The sequence below is a fragment of the Aquarana catesbeiana genome, linkage group LG11 (assembly GCF_042186555.1).
Source record: "Aquarana catesbeiana isolate 2022-GZ linkage group LG11, ASM4218655v1, whole genome shotgun sequence".
Lineage (NCBI taxonomy): Eukaryota > Metazoa > Chordata > Amphibia > Anura > Ranidae > Aquarana > Aquarana catesbeiana.
The window spans coordinates 27020285-27040304 of NC_133334.1; the positions used below are offsets into that span (position 1 = coordinate 27020285).

At 45.5% G+C, this 20020-nt stretch overlaps 1 protein-coding gene across 2 annotated transcripts in view; it reads right to left on the bottom strand.

Moving 5' to 3' along the window:
- Positions 1-12153: 12153 nt before the first annotated feature.
- The window catches only part of GTF2H1 (general transcription factor IIH subunit 1), a 42014-nt gene continuing 34147 nt past the window's right edge, over positions 12154-20020 (bottom strand). Inside the window, exons 14-15 of one of the 2 annotated variants that reach the window (XM_073604116.1) lie at positions 15851-15943; positions 12154-12819 (exon numbers count right to left, since the gene is read on the bottom strand). In XM_073604116.1, coding sequence (XP_073460217.1) covers positions 12733-12819; positions 15851-15943 — 180 coding nt within the window. In that variant the 3' untranslated portion in view covers positions 12154-12732. The remainder of the gene's footprint in view (positions 12820-15850; positions 15944-20020) is intronic. The other variant, XR_012236482.1, reaches the window with a different exon arrangement.

Genomic DNA, 20020 nt, shown 5'->3' on the forward strand with positions numbered 1-20020 from the left:
AATCCGCTTTCATGAGAAAGCCAGCCACTGGCTGATAAAAAAAAAAAAACCCCAAGGTTATGGCTGATAGGTTTATCAATAAGCCCCAGTAAAACACTTGCAAACTGCAATGTATATATAGGCATTTTGGTCGGCAAGTGGATAACAGGAAGTGCCCTTTAAAGGAAGGCTCTGCAGAATAAAATGTTGAGTTTCCCATTGGTGATCTCTTATTTAGAAAATGCTATTGGCCCGGCTGTCATCCTAAACCAATGGCTTCAATGCTTTGAGTCCCTGTCCCTATCTCCTAGTTGTGCTCCTGCCTTGTCATTTCATCACATGGCTACTAGTGGAGACTACAAGTGTCTGTTGAAACACACGTTGCACAAGCATGTCCCACTGTTGTCACAATTAGGAAATCTGTCCTGAGAATTACCATGCAGCCATTGCTGGAGCGCGTGTTGATGGGAAGTGGCTGCAAAAAGGCTGCATGAGATCAGCAGCTCTGAAATTGAATAAAATATGATCAAAGGTGAAAGCAGTATTGTATTTAAACAAAAAAACACCTGTTTATATTACACAGAGCTTTATATCGGGGTTTCTCAACTTTCTCAAGAGGCTGCAAGCACAGTTGCTATGGTGTGGGTGGGCGCAAGCTCCCTATTAACCGCTACCATTCTAGGACCAGGACGCATGGCATCATTTATTTCTATTGTGTTGGTGGCCAGCCTGCCCACACCATGGCCATGCATAGGGCAATGCGATAGGGGGACTATGTAAATGAGGGGGGGGGGCTGTGTGTTTGGGAGTTTGAGATGGGAGGAGGAGGTGGACTTTGTGGTTTGAGGGGCTCTGCGATGGGGGGACCGTGTGATTGGGGAGTCTGTGATTGGGAGGCTCTGTCATGGGGGATAAGGGGGGGGGGACTCATCACCCTCATGGGGTGATGGGGGGACCTCTGATGTGAAGAGATACTGTGATGTGATGGGAAGACCTTGGATGTTATAGGGGGGGGACCTTTGATATGAAGGGGGCTCTGCTTTGATGGTGGGAACTCTGACGTGAAGGGGGAGGGGTGCTTCTGATGTGATGGTGGGGGGGGGTCTGTGATGTGATGGAAGGACATCTGATGTGATGGGGGGTTCTGATGTGATGGAGGGACCTCTGATGTGATGGAGGGACCTGTGATGTGGGGACCTCTGATGTGATGGGAGGGGGGACTCTGATGTGATGGGGGGGCTCTGATGTGATGGGGGGGGCTCTGATGTGATGGAGGGACCTGTGATGGGGGGACCTCTGATGTGATGGGGGGAATCTGATGTGATGGAGGGACCTCTGATGTGTTGGGGGGACCTCTGATGTGATGGAGGGACCTCTGATGTGATGGGAAGGGACCTCTGATGTGATGGGAGGGGGGCTCTGATGTGATGGAGGGACCTCTGATGTGATGGGAGGGGGGCTCTGATGTGATGGAGGGGGCTCTGATGTGATGGGAGGGGGGACTCTGATGTGATGGAGGACCTGTGATGTGATGGGGGGACCTCTGATGTGATGGGGGGGCTCTAATGTAAACGGGGGGATTCTGGTATGATGGGGGACCTCTGATGTGAACGGGGCCCTTTGAAGTGATGGAGGAACCTCGGATGTGACGGAGGGCTGTGATGTGAATGGGGGGCTTCTGGTATTTTGGAGAACCTCTGATGTGAAAGGGGGGCTCTGATGTGATGGAAGGACCTCTGATGTGATGGGGGCCTTTGAAGTTATGGAGGGACCTCTGATGTGAACAGGGGGAATTCTGTTATGATGAGGGACCTCTGATGTGATGGGTGGACTCTGATGTGATGGGGGGGAGGGGGCTCTGATGTAAACGGGGGGATTCTGGTATGATGGGGACCTCTGATGTGAAGGGTGGACTCTGATGTGATGGGGGGTGGGGGCTCTGATGTAAACGGGGGGATTCTGGTATGATGGGGACCTCTGATGTGAAGGGTGGACTCTGATGTGATGGGGGGGAGGGGGCTCTGATGTAAACGGGGGGATTCTGGTATGATGGGGACCTCTGATGTGAAGGGTGGACTCTGATGTGATGGGGGGGAGGGGGCTCTGATGTAAACGGGGGGATTCTGGTATGATGGGGACCTCTGATGTGAAGGGTGGACTCTGATGTGATGGGGGGGAGGGGGCTCTGATGTAAACGGGGGGATTCTGGTATGATGGGGACGTCTGATGTGAAGGGTGGACTCTGATGTGATGGGGAGGAGGGGGCTCTGATGTAAACGGGGGGATTCTGGTATAATGAGGGACCTCTGATGCAAAATGAATTTCATCAAAGTGGTTGTGTGCGTCTTCCCAGGTTCAGGTTTTCCACTGAAAAGTAACATTTACTATTTTCAGACTGGGGTGCCCCCAGATTTCAGTAGTGTTGAAGGGGGCACCACTGTAGAATGGTTTAGAAACGCTGATTTATACAATGTCTGAGTTTCCAGCTTCAACCTTCTGGTTATATTTATGGGAAACTCTTTACACAAAGAACTTTATTTTTATCCCTGATGACTTACCTGCCCGATGTTTATTGTTGAGACTTCAGGAAAGCACCTGACATTCCTTATTTAGCGAGACGAAAGGGGATTTCTGGATTATTCGTCCTCTAAGAACGTCCGGCACCATAACAGGTACATGATACGCTTTCACTTTTGGTTTAGAAAAAAAAAAAAAAAGCTGCTCGTTGTAAAAGGGAACTGAAAGAGGGTCTGTCATTTCCTAAGACTTTTAAAGCAGAACTCCAGATTTTTGTCACCCCTTCCTCAGGGCATCAACAGATAAACAGGATACATGTCTTACACCGAGGGGGGCTTTTAAACTGTCACATGACATTACAAGTCTTTGAGAATGGGCGGTCTTTTATGCTGCATGTATGACATCTGAGCGCTGTTCTCTAAAGCTTGGGTTGTGCTTTAAATTTGTGCTAAACATTTGCATATAAATATATCCCTAGATAGGCAAAACAAATATAAATCAATTTTTTTGTACATTAAGTGCCTCTACAAACCCAGATAATATCTTGTAAAAGTAGCTGTGACATCATCACTGCGCTGTACATAGCCTGTGCAGAAAGCAGAGCTGTGGGAGGGGTCCAGCAGGCTCCACCCATTACAGAAAACTACAGAAGGGGGCGGAGACAAGACCAGTCCCCCTGCACAAGGAGAGAGAGCAGCAGTGATCGGTCTTTATTACAGGAAGGAAAAGTCTCACACTGGATTACTGCAGAGATCTGGAAGAAATACACAAAGCTCACCGAGATTCACGAAGAATGCATGAATGGATTTAGCAATACCCCGGGGAGTTCAGCCATGTTTACTTTCATAGTTGAGTAGAGCTAGTTGCCAGTAGAGAAGACACTGGGGTTGATTTATGAAAAGAATAAAGACTCTAAAACATTCACAAGTGTAACTAAATTTCATCTTGAGCTATTGAGCTCTGTAAACAGCAGCCTTTTTGCAACAGTTTAGGAAAAAGCTGGAAAATGTGCAAAGTTGCCTACGGCTCTACCTGCTGTCCCAAAAGAAGATTTAATCTGCAATATCTCATTTACTAAACAAAATTATATACTGTATTGATGTAGTTTTTTTTTTATTTTCTTTAATGTTTTTTGTATTTATTTTCTTTAATGCTAATTGTTGGCAGCAAGCTGTGAATCCTTGTGGCTTCACAGCTGGCTTCCCACTGCGCATGCATGAGCTGTACATTGTAAAGGGTTCCGCAGCCTTCTGGGATTTTTGATGTGTCCCACAAAGGTTGCAGGCAGGGAGGGGTTTTCCAGAATTGTTTGCTTTACCCTAGCCTACCCCCTGCCCCTCCTTTCCTGGCTCTCCCTACACTTTCCCTAACCCCCACCTTTTCTATTTGCCCTACACAAGTTTATATCTATACATATTAGAGCTGCACGATTAATCGTTAAAGAATCGAGATCGTGATTCTACCCCCCTTGAGATCTTAGCACAGCATTTCCTTGAATCAGTGCAGAGAGTTCTCTGCTCAAGCCAACAGCTGTCAAAAAAAACAGGCAGCCTGCCAAGTTTATCACAACATCCTCAGGTGGAGATAAAGAGAAACATTGTAACATTTTCTTTTTTTAGATCAAAGGAACTTCTGTCTGTAGATGAGGGCAGTTTAACCACTTAAAGACTAAACCTTTTTCTGACACTTGTTGTTTACAAGTTAAAATCAGTATTTTTTTGCTAGAAAATTACTTAGAACCCCCAAACATTAAGACCCCTTTCACACTGAGACGCTTTTCAGGCGTTTTAGCGCTAAAAATAGCGCCTGTAAAGCGCCTCTCAAGCCACCCCAGTGTGAAAGCCCGGGTGCTTTCACACCGGGGCGATGCACTTGCAGGACAGGAAAAAAAAAGTCCTGCAAGCTGCATCTTTGGGACGGTGCGGGAGCGCTGTATACACCGCTCCTCCTCCGCCCCTGCCCATTGAAATGAATGTGCAGCGCTGCCGAAGCGCCGCAACACGGGTGCTATTAACCCTTTATTCGGTCGCTAGTGGGGGGTTAAAAGCGCCCCACTAGCGACCGAGAAGCGCCGCTAAAACTAGCAGAGCTTTACCGCTAACGCCCGCACGACCCCAGTGTGAAAGGGGTCCGAATATATTTTTTCAGCAGAGACCCTAGAGCAGTGGTTCTCAACTCCTGTCCTCGGGACCCACTAACAGGCCAGGTTTGCAAGATAACTGAAATACATCACAGGTAATATCATTTGCTGCTCAGTGATTGCAGTATTCTAGTCTGCATCTCCCCAAGGTAATACTTAAAATCTGGCCTGTTAGTGGGTCCTGAGGACAGGAGTTGAGAACCACTGCCCTAGAGAATAAAATGGCGGTTGTTGCAATATTTTATGGCACACTGTATTTGCGCAGCGCTCTTTCAAACGTAATATTGGTGCCTCGACCTTGGCTCTGTGTGTTGGTCTGTGGGTAAGCGGCAGCGTTCCCCCTTTTCCCATTTTATTGCTTGTGTTTACTATAACTTTTTCTTGTTTTTGTTCCCTTGATTACCATGTATACGTTACTCCACTCCAGATACTATCCTCCTGATGAAGCGGTAGAATCGCACGAAACATGTAGAGGAGTACATGTCCTGCGAGGACCCGCTATATCTCTTGAAAATGATGAAAGAAGAAAAACTGCAGCTCAAAAGCTCCAGACCTGTTGAAGACACTCGCTCTATATGATGTTGTAGGTGCTGGCTCTGCTCAAATTAGGAAGGAAGGAAAAATCCTGGACGGCCGCACACCGCTGAAGGCATCTTTATTGAAAATAAATATTATATTTATAAACAATTATTTATAATTAAAATCCAAAAACAGTCATATCTTATACATAGAAAACAGGGGAGGACATTCTAACGCGTTTCACATCACAACAGATGCTTAGTCATAGCATCTGTTGTGATGTGAAACGCGTTGTCTCCATTTTGGAGTACACTAAGTATCAGTGACACACATGTATAGAAAGTCTGTATTTTAAATACTGGTTTGGTATGAACATTGGAAATTATGTTCCTATCTGGATACCCTGCATTTTATCTTTATGTATAAATAAAAAAACTTTATTTTACTCGATGTGTATTCCGTCCAATCGGTACCGTGCTAGCCCATTTCCCTGTTTTTTGGAGACAAATAGGGGAATTGTCTCCATTCTCAATTTCTTAATTTTATTTGGATGATGGTACCCCCACTTTGAATTTGAATCTAGCTTTATGAAAGGCCGTCTCTTGTTCTGTGTGATCATTTGGTGAATCAATAGAAGGAATTGAACTCTTCCCAGTTTTGTATTAGGCCTTGCATCCATTATCCTCGCTGTTACAAGCAGAGGCTCAGCCTCAATAACCCCCACCGGCTACTTTATTAGGTACACCTTCTCAATTGCTTGGTAACACAAATTGCTAATCAGCCAATCACATGTCAGCAACTCAATGCATTTATGTATCTAGACGTGGTGAAGACGACTTGCTGAAGTTCAAACAGAGCATCAAAATGGGGAAGAAAGGGGATTTAAGTGACTCTGAACGTGGCATGGTTGTTGGCGCCAGATGGGCTGGTCGGGGCATTTCAAAAACTGCTGATCTACTGGGATTTTCACACACAACCATCTCTTGGGTTTACGGAGAATGGTCCGAAAAAGAGAAAATATCCAGTGAGCGGCAGGAAAATGCCTTGTTGATGTCAGAGGAGAATGAGCAGACTGGTTCCAAATGATTGAAAGTCAACAGTAACCCCAAAAAAACACTCGTTACAACCAAGGTATGCAGAATACCATCTCTGAATGCACACAGCACATTGAACCTTGAAACAGATGGGCTACAGCAGCAGAAGACCACACTGGGTGCCACTTCTGTCAGGTAAGAACAGGAAACTGAGGCTACAATTCGCACAGGATCACCAAAATTGGGACAATAGAAGAAAAACTTTGCCTGGTCTGATGAGTCTGGATTTCAGCTACTACATTCAGATGGTGGGGTCAGAATTTGGCGCATGGATCCATCCTGCCTTGTATCACCGGTTCAGGCTGGTGGTGGGGGTGTAATGGTGTGGGGGATATTTTCTCGGCACACTTTGGGCCCCTTAGTACCAATTGATCATGGTTTAAACACCACATCCTACCTGAGTATTGTGGCTGACCATGTCCATCCCTTTATGACTACAGTGTCCCCATCTTCTGATGGCTCCTTCCAGCAGGATAATGTCACCATGTCACAAAGCTCCAATCATCTCACCACTGGACAATGAGGTCCCTGTCCTCCAATGGTCTCCACACTCACCACATCTCATCCAATAGAGCACCTCTGGGATGTGGAGCTGCATCTCTCCACCACTGTGAGCATCTATCTGCATATCCAATGGGTATTTGCAGTTAGGGGCAGTTATGTCCACTCCTGGAGGCAGGTAACTAATGGCTGGACGTGCCGATACCTCCAGATAGACGCTTAGAGCGGGGGAGGCATGACTCTTTTTTGCCTGTTAGGTCTCATTCACATGAGTCCTGTACATGGAATTGCCCGTTGATGTGTCTGGAGCCACCAGCCTATGTAAGTCTATGGTCATGCAGTGGCTGCATGGACATAGCTGCTCATCCTAACTTGGTGGACACTCAGGGGCCACACCTGTCAATTTAGGATGAGTTGCCGTGTCCCTGTAGATGTACATGGGCTGCCAGCACTCAGCACCTGGAAGCTCCAGCTGCACAAACCAATGGGCAGTTTATGGAGCTCAGTGCCTGTGTGAATGAGGCCACGGGCACCGAGCTACCCCTCCGCTCCCTGCATGTCGCCTCATCTGTCCACACCGCTACACGTGGGAGGCCATGCATCCCGAGCCCCGGCACCTTGCACATAGCTTTCACCTCTCCAAACCCCTGTGTGCGAGGCACTAATAAGTCTGACTCCCTGCTGGCGGCAGACTCCCTCCCCCGAGCCCCAAAGGGCAGGCTGCACTGTATGCCACCAAGACCTGGCCACGCTTCTGATGTGGCTGCACTGGATGGGGTCAGAGCTATCCCCGGCTCAGATATAACGTACCTGATCCAGAGGACAAGTGGCGGAGCCCTTCTCCGTTGTCATTCTGCTGTCTGTATGGTGTTAAAGGTACAGCCAGGCCACTCCGGTCCTCTTATCCTTGCCAGGACCCAGCAACCGATTTGAGAGATCCCTGCCTTAAAGTGGTGTTCCGGCCGAAATTATACTTTTTAAATAAAAATACCCCTATAATACACAAGCTTAATGTATTCTAGTAAAGTTAGTCTGTAAACTAAGGTCTGTTTTGTTAGTTTATAGCAGTAGTTTGTTATTTTATAAACTTACAGCAGGCCGTGGCCATCTTAAGTGTGGGCATCTGAAGCCAGACTGTATTTTTTCCTGGATCTCATCCTTGCAGATCTCGCACATGCTCAGTGCAGCACAAGCAGTGTAATAGGTTTCAGGTCAGGTTTCCATAGCAACGGCAGTTTCAGAGGAAGTTGCCGCCCCTTCCCAGAAGGCATTGCAAACAGGAAATGATGCGATGGGCCACGGCCAGAGAGGAGGAAGTGAAAAATGAATACAGCAGATATACAGTAGGTGCTGAGAAAAAAATTAAAAAATATCCAATTTGTTTACAGTGCACAGTTTAGTGAGGGATGCTGAAGAGTTGTAAAAGTGGGTGGAACTCCACTTTAAACGGTTTGTAACCCCCAACATTTCATACTCCTGATATGTGCCTGCTGTATTCCAGTTCTTTTTGTGTGAAATCCCTGGTGTTCCTACCAGTTCCTCTGCTTCCCCATTAAAAACTGACCACACTAAGCAGAGGAACACTGCACAGTCAGCTCTCTAGCTCAGTTCAAGCCTGCTCCCCTCCAATGATCAGACCTATCCTGACACAAGCCCCCCCCCCCCCCCCCCAACAGCCTTTCACTGAAAAACTTGGTATACTGTTGCTTCTCCTCCTCCAGCTATTATGCAGCTGAGAACAGAGGGAATGCGATCACTTGAAAAAAGGGTGGGGGGGGGGGGCATTTATAATTTTAATAATTTAATATAATAATAATTTTATAATTTAGTTTTTTTTTATATCTATACATACATGTTTTGCCTTTCATTTCTATTTTAAACTGAATGGGTTGATTTACAAAGTGTTTTACATTGCTGTTTTATATTGTTTTCAGTTCACTTTGAGATCAATTTTTTAGCGCTGCACTTATTTTCCAAGTTTTACAAGGTGATCGTTTACATCACTTTAACCCTTGCTGTGCCTGGATCAATGCCCCGTGCTGTTGGATGATAAAGTGATTTTAAAGACAGAAGTTTTTTTTTTTTTTTTTTTCCCTTAATGCATTCTCTGCATTAGGGTTAAAAAAACCCCCCCTCAGCATGCGGCTCCCCCCCAGCCTCACCTTATACTCACGTGAGCCTGATCTTGATCTAGCGATGTGCACGAGAGCAGAGGCTCCTCCTCCTCACTGACTCTAGAGAGCTAGCAGCACCATTGGCTCCCACTGCTGTCAATCACAGCCAGTGAGGGGAGGAGCAGGGGCGGGGCTGAGCCACGCTCTGTGTGTCTATGGACACACAGAGCCAGCTCAGAAGTGAGCAAGTATGAGTGCCCCCAGAGCAAGAAGCTTGGGGGGGGGCCGTGAAGAGGATGCAAAACATTACACAGAGCAGGTAAGTATGGAATACAATAGTACCTTGGATTACGAGCATTTTCCGTTCCAGAAGAATGCTTGTAATCCAAAGCACTTGTATCTCAAAGTGAGTTTCCCCATAGGAATCGATGGAAACTCAGATAATTCATTCCAGCGTCACTGCTAGTGTATGCAGTACCGCATGTGGCCAGAGGTAGGGGGGGGCGCCGGAGACACTCCGAAACCGAGTGTCTCCAGCAAACCCCCCCCCCCCACCTCTGGCCACATGCAGTACTGCACACCCCAGAGGCTTGAATCCTGCTGGTCTTGCGAGACAACGCTTGAAAATCAGGATTAAAAAAAAAAACAGCTTGTATACCGCATTAATCGCAATCCGAGGTTTTACTGTATTTGTTATTTAAAAAAAAAAAAAAAAAAAAAAATCCTTTACAATAACTTTAACCCTTGCTGGCCAGATTGCTGCCTAAACCATTTCTAAGCCTGTATCATTGCCCTGGGCCGTTGGATGTTACCCCTTGCTGGCCAGACGGATGCCTTGGGGATTCTGCAGAGCAGCTGTTGGCAGCTAGTGCACATGCTCAGTTTTCAGTGAGTTTCTATGCCGAGCATTTCTTCCCCATCACATCCGAGCAGCCCATGTGACTATAGAGTCACACATGTGGGCGTATACACAGTGGTAAATGACAGCCCACTCCCTCCCTCCCCCTCCTCCTCCATGCCCACAAACCAGCTAAAAAAAATGGCGGCCGGCTATTACTTGTAGATTGATGGAGGCTTCACCTCCCTGTTATTCTAAGACACAGGCTGGATGAGCATAACAGCTTGTGACTGGCAGAAATCTGCCCACACCATGCGATTTCCACAAAATATTGAATTATATTTCTATGACAACTTAAAACAGTTTATTGATATTATTTATTTTTATATCTGTATTCCAAAGGCTGTTTTGGTTTTTCTGAACATGTGACCAGCAGCAAAGGACTAGAAGCTCCTCCTGCTCATGTTTCCCTGCAGACAGGCTGGGAGAGAGCTGGGTCATGTGACAGCTGGATATCGATTAGGAAAAAAGGTACTTAGATTTTTCTTTTTTTTTAATTTAATTACAGTGACATCTATTTACAGAAATAGAAGGGACAATGTAAAATAAACAGTGTATGTTTAGTATCACTTTAAGACCCCTTTCACACTGAAGGCGTTTTTCAGGCGCTAAAAGGGCTAAAAATAGCACCTGAAAAACGCCTCCCCTGCAGCCCCAGTGTGAGAGCCTAAGTGCTTTCACACTGGGGCGGTGCGCTGGCAGAACGTTAGAAAAAGTCCTGCAAGCAGCATCTTTGGAGCGGTTTACGAGCGCTGTATACTTCGCTCCTCCATCGCCCCTGCCCATTGAAATGAATGGACACCGTTGCCAAAGCGCCTGCAAAGCGATTTGGCAGCAGCGCTTTTCGGAGCACATTTAACCCTTTCTTCGGCCGCTAGCAGGAGGTTAAAAGCACCCCGCTAGCGGCCGAAATGTGCCGCTAAAACTAGCCCGCCGCCAGTGTGAAAGGGCTCTTAAGAGGAACTGCAGTCTGCTCACATAATTTGTAATAAAAACATATTTGCCATTCTGAAGCTTCCCTCCAACCACTTTGCATATTATTTTATATATACTGCGATTCTGTACTTGCCAAATATGCTGCAGAAATCTCCCTCCCACTGAGTCTGGCTGCAGCCATTTTAACTGTGGGCAGCTGAGGCACTCCTCCAGCACTGCAGCTCTCATTGGCCCTCTTACGACTCATCCCCCCCTCCCTTCCTGGCAAACTCTCACAAGAGTGAGAGAGCTGTGCATGATGTCATATGCCTAGACTTTTTACCAGACAAGAAATAGGAAGTGGGCTGTATAAGGTATTTACTGGCAGAAAAATCCAAATTTAAATCCAAAGTATCCAAAGTTAAAACAACAAGGGCAAAAGATTTAATAGATGGAAAGATGAAAAAAAAATGACTGAAGTTCCGCTTTAAGTTTAAAAATGACAGACTACGCCACAAAGATATGAATTTCACTTTTATTTTATATAAAAAAAAGGAAAGAAGGGAGATCTGTATTAAGTCTGCTGTATAATAACGAACGCCATTGCAACTTTTCAAGTGACAGACCCCGGCCGGACACCGTTCAGTGACGGTATATCACAACGCTTATCTCAGCTTTTCATTTGCTTCCATGTTTTTGAAAGAAGAAGAAGAAAAAAAAATGTTGCTAAACTCATAAAGGGGATACAAGAACGGAAGGGGGGGGGTTCGGCAGACAATGTTTGTGCACCCAAAACAGGGTAATAAAGTAATAAGAAAATAAATAAAATTAAAAAAAAATAAACAGAATTAAAATTGCAGGAAGGAAAGAGGGGAGAAAAGAAAAAAGAAAAAAAGAAAAAAAAAAAAAAAGCACAAAACTGAACTGTCCATCTCCCAAACAGTTTTTATAACTGCATAGATAAAGTTTGTTGTAGCGATCACAATATATAAACAGTTTTTTTTTTTTTTTTTTTTTTAACTATAAAACATTTTTTTTTTTAACTCTCATTGCTATACAAGACAAAATTCTCCGAATAGAAGTAGATCCGAACCACGTTCTATGGCACAGGCTCGGCGATAACCATAAGCACGCCAATTTTTTTTTTTTCTTACAGATGCGTTTCTCGCTTGCCGATGATTATCAATTCGCTGTCTATACAGTAACAGTCATAACAACGGAAAACGATCCTCATTTCCCCCACGAACAGCAATTTGGCGAGCAAACCTTTGACATTATCTCAGAACGCTCAATGGCGTTGAAAATCATCGCCGTTCAGAATGCTTGATATTAGTTTTATTGATTTTTTTTTTTATTGATTTTTTTTTTTTTAAGTCAGCAACCCACCAGTGCAAATATTTCACTTCTCCTTGGGAGTTTGAGAGAAAAAAAAAAAAAAAGTCTGTTACTTTAAATAAAGTTTTGTATTTAAGAAGAAAAAAAAAAAAAAAAAAAAAAAAAAAGGGCGCATAGTAAAAAATGTACAAATTAAACTTTGAATTCCAGGTGAAATCAAAGGACATATCCTATACCCTGTGCCACACATATATAAATGAAATATACAGAAGATCGTATTTTTGTCAAGTTTTTTTTTTTTTTTTTTTCAGTTGAATCCACAAAACGTAACGTCATTAGAATTCCAAGCAGCTTTATTTTTTTATTTTTTTTTTTCACCAGGAAAAAAGGGAGGAATTAGAGCAGTTCCTGCGAGAATCGCAGAAACGGTACATCTCACGCCATTCTCTCCCCTCCCCCCTTTTGGCCATCGTGTATTAAAGTTTTGGTTTCCGACGTGACTTTTCACTCGGTTGTGAAGTCTCGCAGTCGCTCTTGCAGCCCGAACTCAATGCCGAGGATCTTAGAAAGCTTCTCGCCAAAACGCACGCGTCTTCTTGCGTGCCACACGTCTGCCAGGCTCCCGAAGAATTTTGTTGTTTTTCGCTCTGTCGCCCGTCGCGGATTGCGAGTTGTGTGGTTGGTTTTTTATATAAATTAAGTGCTGGAGAGGAGGGGACCTCACGTCTTCCTATGCGAACGGCGAGATTGCCATATCTGAAACTTGTTGTAGGCCGTCTGCAGCAACTCCTCCAGGTGGTTCGTGAGCTGCAATACAAAACAACAGCGCTCAGTCCTGGAAGATGCACGGGTCATTGTTCATTCTAGGGCAGTGATGGTGAACCTTGGCACCCCAGATGTTTTGGAACTACATTTCCCATGATGCTCAACTACACTGCAGAGTGCATGAGCATCATGGGAAATGTAGTTCCAAAACATCTGGGGTGCCAAGGTTCACCATCACTGGTCTAGGCCGTGACAATTTTAAACCACATGAGGACCAGGCTTTTTCTCTGGCACTTTTTGATTACAAGTTTAAATCAGTAATTTTTTGCTAGAAAATTACTTATAACCCCCAAAACATTATACATTTTTTTTTTAGCAGAGACCCTAGGGAATAAAATGGCGATTGTTGCAATTTTTTATGTCACACGACATTTGCGCAGCACTTTTAAAAAACGCAATTTTTTTTTGATAAATACACTTTAATAAAAAAAAAAAAAAAAAAACCTAATTATTTTGTAAAATGTGAAAGATGTTATGCCGAATAAATACCTAACATGTCATGCTTTAAACTTGCGCACGCTCGTGGAATGGCGATAAACTACAGTACTTAAAAATCTCCATGGGCAACGCTTTAAAGGGGTTGTAAACCCTCACAGTTTTTCACATAGAATGCATTAAGGTGAAAATCCTTTTCTGCTGCAGCACCCCCTGACCCCCCCCCTTTTTCTTACCTGAACCCGATCGTTCCAGCGATGGGGACGGAGACAAGCACAACAGCTCCAGCCGCCATCTCGGGTTCTTATTGGATAGATCGATAGCAGCCTGAGCTATTGGCTCCCACTGCTGTCAATCAAATCCAGTGACATGGGAGCCGGGGGGGGGGGGGGGGGGGCGGGGCCGAGTCTCCTGCTGTCTGTGTTAATGGATGCAGCAGCAGGACTTGGGAGCGCGCGCACGCGCGCACGGGTACCCCTATGGAATGCTGCTGTCCATGGGGACACGTGAGAAGAGGAGGAGCCCTCGGGGAGGCCCCAGAAAAGGAGGATCGGGCCAGGAGGTAAGAAGAACATGTTTGTTATTTAAAAAAAGAAAAACGAAGCTTTACAATCACTTTAAACGCGTTTACAGGCTACCCGTTTAGAGTTACAGGGGAAGTACATGAGCTAGAATTATTGCTTTTGCTCTAACGTTCGTGGCGATACCTCACATGTGGTGCGAATACCGTTTACATAAGCGCGCGCAATTTACGTCTACGTTCGTTTCTGCGCACGAGCAGGGAGGAACGGGAGGCACTTTACATTTTTTTTCCCTTATTTATTTTAACACTTATTTTTACACTGTCCCTTTAATTTTTTTTAATCACTTTTATTCCTATTACAAGGAATGTAAACATCCCTTGTAAAATAAATAATGGATGACAGGTCCTCTTTATAAAGGGATCTGGGGTCAGAAAGACCCCAAATCTCTCATTTACCTGTAAAGGCATAAGATAAAAAAAATAAATAAAAAATTAAAATAAATATTTTTTTTGATCTTTTGCTTTAAAAGAAAAAAAAAAAAAAAAGTTGCTTACTTCCAGCCTGGACCGGAAAGGGACGTCATGACGTGGCTCCGGTCCTCCAAGGCAGTGTATCTCAACTCCAGTCCTCAAGGCGCCCCAACAGGTCATGTTTTCAGGATTTCCCTCAGATGAAAACGGCTGTGGTAATTACTAAGGCAGTGAAACTGATCAAATCACCTGTGCAAAATAATGGAGTGCCTGAAAACTTGACCTGTTGGGGCGCCTTGAGGACCGGAGTTGAGAAACACTGCTCCAAGGCCATAGAGGCAATAAAAGAGGATTTACTCTTTGATAGCCTCTGGGACTAGCCGGCTGCACCGTCGGATCGTTTCTTGGGGGAAAAAAAAAAAAATGTCAAAAACTCCCAGAGATAGCAATGTCCTAGCAACGAGGCATGATGCCAAAAAAACCCCGGTTGTTGCTACTCACCCCCCCACCATCACAGGAGTGAGCACTCCAAACCCCTCACATGTGTGGTCCACTATCTCCTCCATCACAGCATCACTGAAGCTCAGAGCCACTGTGACAGGGGAGAGAGAGCACATGTGAGGGGGTATGAATCAGTTGGGATTGTCTTAGCAACGTCCTAGAAACAAGGTAGGACAGGATGATGCCAAGACACCATCCACAGCACTGAGCTCTTAAATCCCCTCACATGTGTGGATTGCTGAGCTCACAGCTCCTGTGAGAGAAGAGAGAAAGAGCGTGTGAGGGGGCTTGAATCAGCTGGGTGTGTCTTAGCAACAGCCTAGCAACAAGAAAGGATGGGATGACGCCAATACCACCCCCCTTCGGTTGTTGCTGCTCATCCCCCACCATCGCAGGAGCGAGCTCTCAAAACTCTTCACGTGTCGTCCCCTATATCCTTCATCACAGGATCACTGAGCTCAGACCTACTATGGCAGGGGAGAGAAAGTGCATGTGATGGGGTTTGAATTGGCTGGGAGTGTCTTAGCAACATCCTAGCAACAAGGTGGGACAGGATGTGGCCAAGACACCCTCAATCATTTATGCTCACCCCTAACTATCACAGGAGCGAGCTCTCTGTCAAGGGGTTTGAGTTGGCTGGTAGTGTCTGATCATCGCCCTAGCAACAAGGTAGAATGGGATAATGCCATCTCTGGGAGTTTTTTCAGCCAGACGTCACAAGGTACATTATACAGGGATATGCAATTTAGCGGACCTCCAGCTGTTGCAAAACTACAAGTCCCATCATGCCTCTGCCTCTGGATATCATGCTTGCGGCTGTCAGAGTCTTGCTATGGCCTCATGGGACTTGTAGTTCTGCAACAGCTGGAGGTCCGCTAATTGCATATCCTTGGCCCACACCTACAGCAAGAGTATTAACTTTGGTCCAAGCTGCAGAGTTTGTTTTTATCTACAGACACCCCCTCCGGCAAAGGCGGTTTTTTTTTTTTGGTCAATGTGAACTAATCCTTTAAGCATTGTGCCTGGGGCTAAGTGGTCACCCTGCAGAGGATCACAGGAATGAAAAAGACTGAAATATCTTACATTTGTGCTCAAGTATTGCTTCTTGATTTTCTCCTGGAATGGACATAATTTAGTAACCTGAAACCTTTCCAAGTTACTCTTCATTTTAATGACCTGCAAAAGAAAGAAAGAAAGCACAGCATTGAAAAGATTACACAGACTGCCTATAGGACTTCCTTCCACAGCCTTCAATATAAGGAAACTGCTGAACCATCATAGCTAGATCTTTGCATTTTTTCCCATAACCAGATACCGAAAACATGGAGAGGGGGCCATACATCACATGACTACCCTGTAGATGCGCACACTCTAAACCAGATGAAATTCGCCATGTGGACGGCCCCGAGAGACAGATGGAAAATTGTCGGGCGGACATCGGCTGCTCATAAGCAAGCGATGTTCGGGCATTCTGACAGGCGCCAGCTGTCAGAATACAATAGCCCAAGCGAACGATTCATCCATCAGCGCTTTATAAAAGGCTGAATGAAAACAATCCGAGTGTGTATACCCAGCGCTATACAGGCAAGTTTTGCTCTTGACATGCATCCCAAAAGCAGCCTGAAGAACCCGAAACCCAATGTATGTAATGTAAATGTCATCATATTGCCCTTCCATATACCCACTGAAGTGAGTGGCCTCAGGTGATACACAGGAGATGAAACAAATCCTACTAAATAAAAGTTGTACCGGTTTAACTTCACACATCCAAGTCCAGAATTTATAAAGCTTTTTAGAGCTGTCAGAAAAAAAAGGGGGAGCGGAGAGCTGAATTTACACTCAGTAGAGCTTAGTGAAAAGAGCTCCGAGAGCTGATTGGAGGGAAGAAACACACCCTCCTTCACATAGGAACAGAGCTGAGGCTGTCAATCACCTGTTGTGTGCTGGAGATCTCTCCCGTGTCACCTTTTTTCAGAAATGACACTTAGTGCTCTGGATTGAGACAAGTACACACTATAGAGGGATATGCTGTGTTCACATTCACTATAAAGAGGAAGTAAACCCTTGTAAAAAAAAAAAAAAAACCTGCAAGACAAAGGCATAATGAGCTAGTATACATATCACACTAGCTCATTATGTATTACTTACCTCAGATCGAAGCCCCCGCAGCGGTCCACGTCTCCCCCTCCGGCTGCTGACATGTCATCCTGGAGTTACTTCCGGGTATCGCGTCTCCGGCGCTGTGATTGGCTGGAGCCGCGATGACATCACTCCAGCGTATGCGCACGGGATCCGCCGGTAACGGCATAACGGCACGCAGACTGAAGCATCGGCACATAGGTGCCATTGCTTCAGTTTGCCCCAGTGCGCTTGTGCCGATGACATCGGCACATGCAGGGGACAGGGGATATCTCCTAAACTGTGCAGGTTTAGGAGATATCCTGGGTAGCTACAGGTAAGCCTTAATACAGTCTTGGTTTTCTAACGAGCCTTAATACAGGCTTATCTGTAGCATAAAGTTGTAAAAAAGGGTTTACAAGCACTTTAAGCAGTGCTCATCAGGGTTAAAGTGGTTCTAAAGGCAGAAGTTTTTTTATGTTAATGCACTCTATGCATTAAGAGCCCTTTCACACCGGGCCACCCATAGCGTTTTTAGTGGCGTTTTACCGTCGGATTAGCGGCGCATTTCGTCCGCTAGCGGGCCGCTTTTACCCCCCGCTAGCGGCCGAGAAAGGGTTAAAACCGCCCGCAATAGCGGCGTTTTGCTGGCGGTATCCCAGCGCTGCCCCATTGATTTCAATGGGGAGCAGCGGTGGAGGATCGGTAAACACACCGCTCCTTCACCGCTCCAAAGAAGCGGGAAAAAAAAGTCCTGCCAGCGCAACGCTCCGGTGTGAAAGCCCTCGGGCTGTCACACTGGAGACAATGCTGCAGCTGTTTGAGGGCAGATGGCAGCCGCTATCGGTGTGAAAGGGGTCAAAGATTAAAAAAAAAAAAACCTTCTGTGTGCAGCAGCCCCCCCCCCCCCCCCCCCCTCCAATACTTATCTCGATCCAGTGATGTTGCACGAGAGACTCGTCTGCCTGGCACTCTACTCCTGATTGGATGAGACAGCAGCGAAGTACCATTGGCTCCCACTGCTGTCAAAGTCAGTGAGCCAATGAGGAGAGAGAGGGGACAGGGCCGAACCACGGCTCTGTGTCTGAATGGAGGGAGGGAGGGGCCAGGAGTGCCAGCAGGGGGACCCGAGAAGAAGAGGTGCAAAACCATTACACAGAGCAGGCAAGTATAACGTGTTTTTTTTTTTTCTACACATTAAAATGCAAATCAATGTATAACTTTTTTGAAATGCGTTTTTCTGGGGGTTTTTTGTTGTTCTGTCTCTCACTGTTAAAATAAACCGACCATTACAATTATAGACTGATCATTTCTTTGTCAGTGGGCAAACGTACAAAATCAGCAGGGGATCAAATACTTTTTTCCCCTCATTGTACCTGCACAGGGATGCACTGTACACACCTGTGTGCACTGTAGTACACCTGTATGAACGTAGCTTAAAAGGAGAAGTTCAGCCTGAGCGTCTTATACTGGGCTTCTCCTACGGGTCACAAGGAATGCAATTTGTTTTGCACTCCCGTGTCCGCTCTCCGCTGACGTCACTGCTATCAGTCAGGGCAGCGCGTCATCCCGACTTCCGAAGTCTGGAACTGCCAGTTGTCTTGACTGATGGCAGTCTCAGCAAGCCGCTGATACGGCTGCTCCCTACCCCCCCCCTCTACAGCTCAGTGCTCCAATGAGCGTGGAGGAGCAGAGCACAAGCGATACTGACAGGCAGTATCGATCTGTCGGGGGAGGAGTGAGTACCGAGCCAGCGGCGGTGTTCGGTGGCTCAGTTCTCAGTGAAGAGATGGCGAGGGGATAGCTGCAGCATCGGTCTGATGCTCCATCCACCTAGGTCAGTATAAATAGCCAAAAAAGTCAATCCCATACTTCTCTTTTCACACCATAGAAACGGTCCGGATGCTTTTCTGCATGCATGTTTTTTGATGCGTTTATGCATTCCAGTGCGTTTTTGATGCGTCCCTGTGCATTTTTTCCACCTGTTTTTTTCTTCACCGTATTTAACCACTTAAGCTTCTTTCTGAGATTTGTTGTTTACAAGTTAAAAACAGTTTTTTTTGCTAGAAAATTACCACCAAACAGTATAATTTTTTTTTCTAACACCCTAGGGAATAAAATGGCGGTCGTTGCAATACTTCTAATTCTGTCACACCGTATTTGTGGAGCGGGCTTACAAGCGCACTTTTTTTTTGAAAAAATACACTTTTTTGAATTAAAAAAATAAACAGTAAAAGTTAGCCCAATTTTTTTATATTGTGAAAGATAATGTTACGCGGAGTAAATTGAAACCCAACATGTCACGCTTCAAAATTGCGCCCGCTCGTGGAATGGCGTCAAACTTTTACCCTTAAAAATCTCCATAGGCGACGTTTAAAAAAATTCTACAGGTTGCATGTTTTGAGTTACAGAGGAGGTCTAGGGCTAGAATTATTGCTCTCGTTCTACCGATCGCAGCCATACCTCATGTGTGTGGTTTCAACAAAGTTTTTTGTATGCGGGTGCTACCCACGTATGTGTTCACTTCTGCACGCGAGCTCGTCGTGACGAGGCGCATTTAAAAAATGTTTTTTTAATTTATTTTACCTTTTTTTTTTTTAAAAACTGTGTAAAAATAAAATGTTGTCACTTTTATTCCTATTACAAGGGATGTAAACATCCCTTGTAATAGAAAAAAAAGCATGACAGGGCCTCTTAAATATGAGATCTGAGGCCAGAAAGTCCTCAGATCTCATATTTACACTAAAATGCAATAAAAAAAAAAAAAAAATTGACATTAAAGAAAAAAAAAAAAGGCCCTTTAAGAGCTGTGGGCGGAAGTGACGTTTTGACGTCGCTTCCGCCCTGCATTGTTATGGAGACGGATAGGGGCCATCTTCTCCTCACTCGTCTCCACGCCCAGCAAGGGTGGAGATCCGATCGCCTCCGCCGCTGCTGATGGATCCAGAAAGCGGCGGAGGGCACCCAATCCCGCCGCCGATAAAAGTGATTTTGCAGCGAATCCGCTGCAGAGACCACTTTTATCTTAAACAGGACCGCTCAATGAAGAGGGTTCCCGGGGTTATGATAGCTAGCTGCTGCCATAACAATGACATTCCTCTTCAAACAGCCGCCGTATAACGACGGTGGGCGGTC